The following is a 2,266-nucleotide window of genomic DNA, read 5'->3' on the forward strand; positions in this document are numbered from 1 at the left end:
TCTTACTAAACCACGGTAATTACACTTTATTAAGGCTACTTAAAGCGGTTACATGATATTCGATCAACTTCACTCGATTCTTATTTTTTTTTCATTTCTTGTTATATTATTATTCTCACCTATCGTCGTACTACTATAATTATGTATATTGGCGATGTTTCGATAATAATGTAATAGTAGTATTAGTAGTTGTAATAGTAATAATAGTAGCAATAGTAGTAGTAGTAATAATAGCAGTAGTAGTGGTGATAGTAGTAGTAATAGTATTAATGGTAGTAATACTTAATCGTTAATAATAATAATAATAATAATAATAATAATAATAATAATAATAATAATAATAATAATAATAATGATAATAATAATAAGTAAGTGATTTAGTAATAATAACAGTAGTAATAAACAATTGTAATAACATCATTATCATTATTATCCTCATTGTTCTTCATTAAAACATTATGTTTGTATATATGTATATATGTATGTATGTATGTATATATGTATATATGTATGTAAGTGGCTTTCTTTCAGGTTTCTTCGAGCTTACGGCCAGGAAACGCACGATCCTTTTTAAAATTTTCGTGAATTCTAACAAGATAGGCGGATTTTACTTTACCTTTTTTTTTTCATGTATCTTACTGCATTATTTTTCTTCTCTCATCTTTTTTTCAACGACGTGGTCGTAATGTCATAATTTAAATGTTCTCGACGATAACGTTTTATAGATCATGATAACATTTCAATGTTTCCCTTTTCCTTCTATTTCTTTTCTATTTATTCTTTTCCTGATTTCTCTCTCTCTTTCTCTCTCTCTCTCTCTCTCTCTCTCTCTCTCTCTCTCTTTCTCTCTCTCTCCTTTTTATCTATATATTCTATCTCGAGTTTTACAGACCTGACAGAAGAGGCACGTGGATCGAAGATGTTATTAGATATTAGTAAAACCTGCAAGAAAGACTGTTTGAAAGATATTTACGAACTGTTAGGATTTTTGTAGAAGTTTATCCTTCGAAGTTTTCAGAAAATTTCGCTGTTCCATACAATTTGCTTTTATCGAATTTTTTTTATAGAGTTTCGTGAAAGATGTTATTGAAGTAAACGAGAAGACGACCGGCGAAGGTGAATACTATTTATCGAAGAAGCAAGCGAGCAAGCGAGCGAGAGATAGATAAATAAATAGAGAGAGAGAGCGAGAGAGAGAGAGAGAGAGAGAAAGGAGAGTGGAAGAATGAAAAAAATGTAAAAAAGCAAGAACTATAACGAAGAGCATCGAATGCGAGTGGTCGCTCGACAAAAAAGTCGCATCGATCATTACCGAGCATTACGATCGTCAAGAACCTCATTGTCATATCCTCGTTAAAAAAGAAACTATCGAGAGAGAAAGAGAGAAAGAGAGAAAGAGAGAGAGAGAGAGGGAAAGTGAGAAAGAGAAAAAAGAGAGAGAGAGAAAGAGAGAAAGAGAAAAAAGAGAGAAAGAGAAAAAGAAAGAGAGAGAGAGAAAAGAGAGAGAGAAGAAGGAAGGGGGAGAGGTAGAAAAAGAAAAAAGGAATGATAAAAGCGAAAGGTAGGGCACTCGTTCGCGACGATTCAAAGAACGCTCGAGAAACGACGACGAGGATGACAACGACAACGAGAACGACGATCACGAGGATGAAAATAAGAGTAGAGAGAGAAAAGGTAAAAGAAGAAAGAAAAGAAGGAGAAGAGGAGGAGGAAGAGGTGAACCGGAAAAAGCAGGAAGGAACCGTTGACGTCACTACGTTTTGCTTGCGTGAAATCTTACAAACATGGCGTCAACGTCGTAAGCGCAAACCGTAATAATTCTTCTGTTTATTGTTGTTGTTGATGTTATTGTTGTTGTTGTCGTTGTTGTTGTTGCCGTTGATGTTGTTGTTGTCATTGTTGTTATTCCTCTCGTCGAAGGAAGGAAGATGGTCGCGTTCCCAAAACTGGCCGCAGCCAACGATCCTGGAGCCGTATAAAACGGCTTCTTTACGTCTTGCGTCATGACGTATTAGCCACGAAGACTTCGTTCAAGAATAAGAGCAAGCATCGTCAACGTCAAAACAACGACGTAACTATTGCTACTAGACGTCAACGATGGACCCGAGTTGCAACCATCTTGCTGACAGCAATATGTTCTCGTACTCCAAGCCTCTGTAAAAATACAAAATAAAAAGGAACGTTTATTTAGTTTTGTAAAAAATAATTTCTTTTTTGTCTTTTCTTTTCTATGGTATATAAGCATATTTCATTTATACAATTTAAT

General features: G+C 34.5%; 1 protein-coding gene across 3 annotated transcripts in view; it reads right to left on the bottom strand.

Annotated features, from left to right (window-relative positions):
- Positions 1-485: 485 nt before the first annotated feature.
- The window catches only part of LOC124951562 (lymphocyte antigen 6D), a 68,253-nt gene continuing 66,472 nt past the window's right edge, over positions 486-2,266 (bottom strand). For all 3 annotated transcript variants that reach the window (XM_047500135.1, XM_047500136.1, XM_047500134.1), the window contains one exon: positions 486-2,154. In XM_047500135.1, coding sequence (XP_047356091.1) covers positions 2,012-2,154 — 143 coding nt within the window. In that variant the 3' untranslated portion in view covers positions 486-2,011. The remainder of the gene's footprint in view (positions 2,155-2,266) is intronic.

Source organism: Vespa velutina, chromosome 9 (assembly GCF_912470025.1).
Source record: "Vespa velutina chromosome 9, iVesVel2.1, whole genome shotgun sequence".
Lineage (NCBI taxonomy): Eukaryota > Metazoa > Arthropoda > Insecta > Hymenoptera > Vespidae > Vespa > Vespa velutina.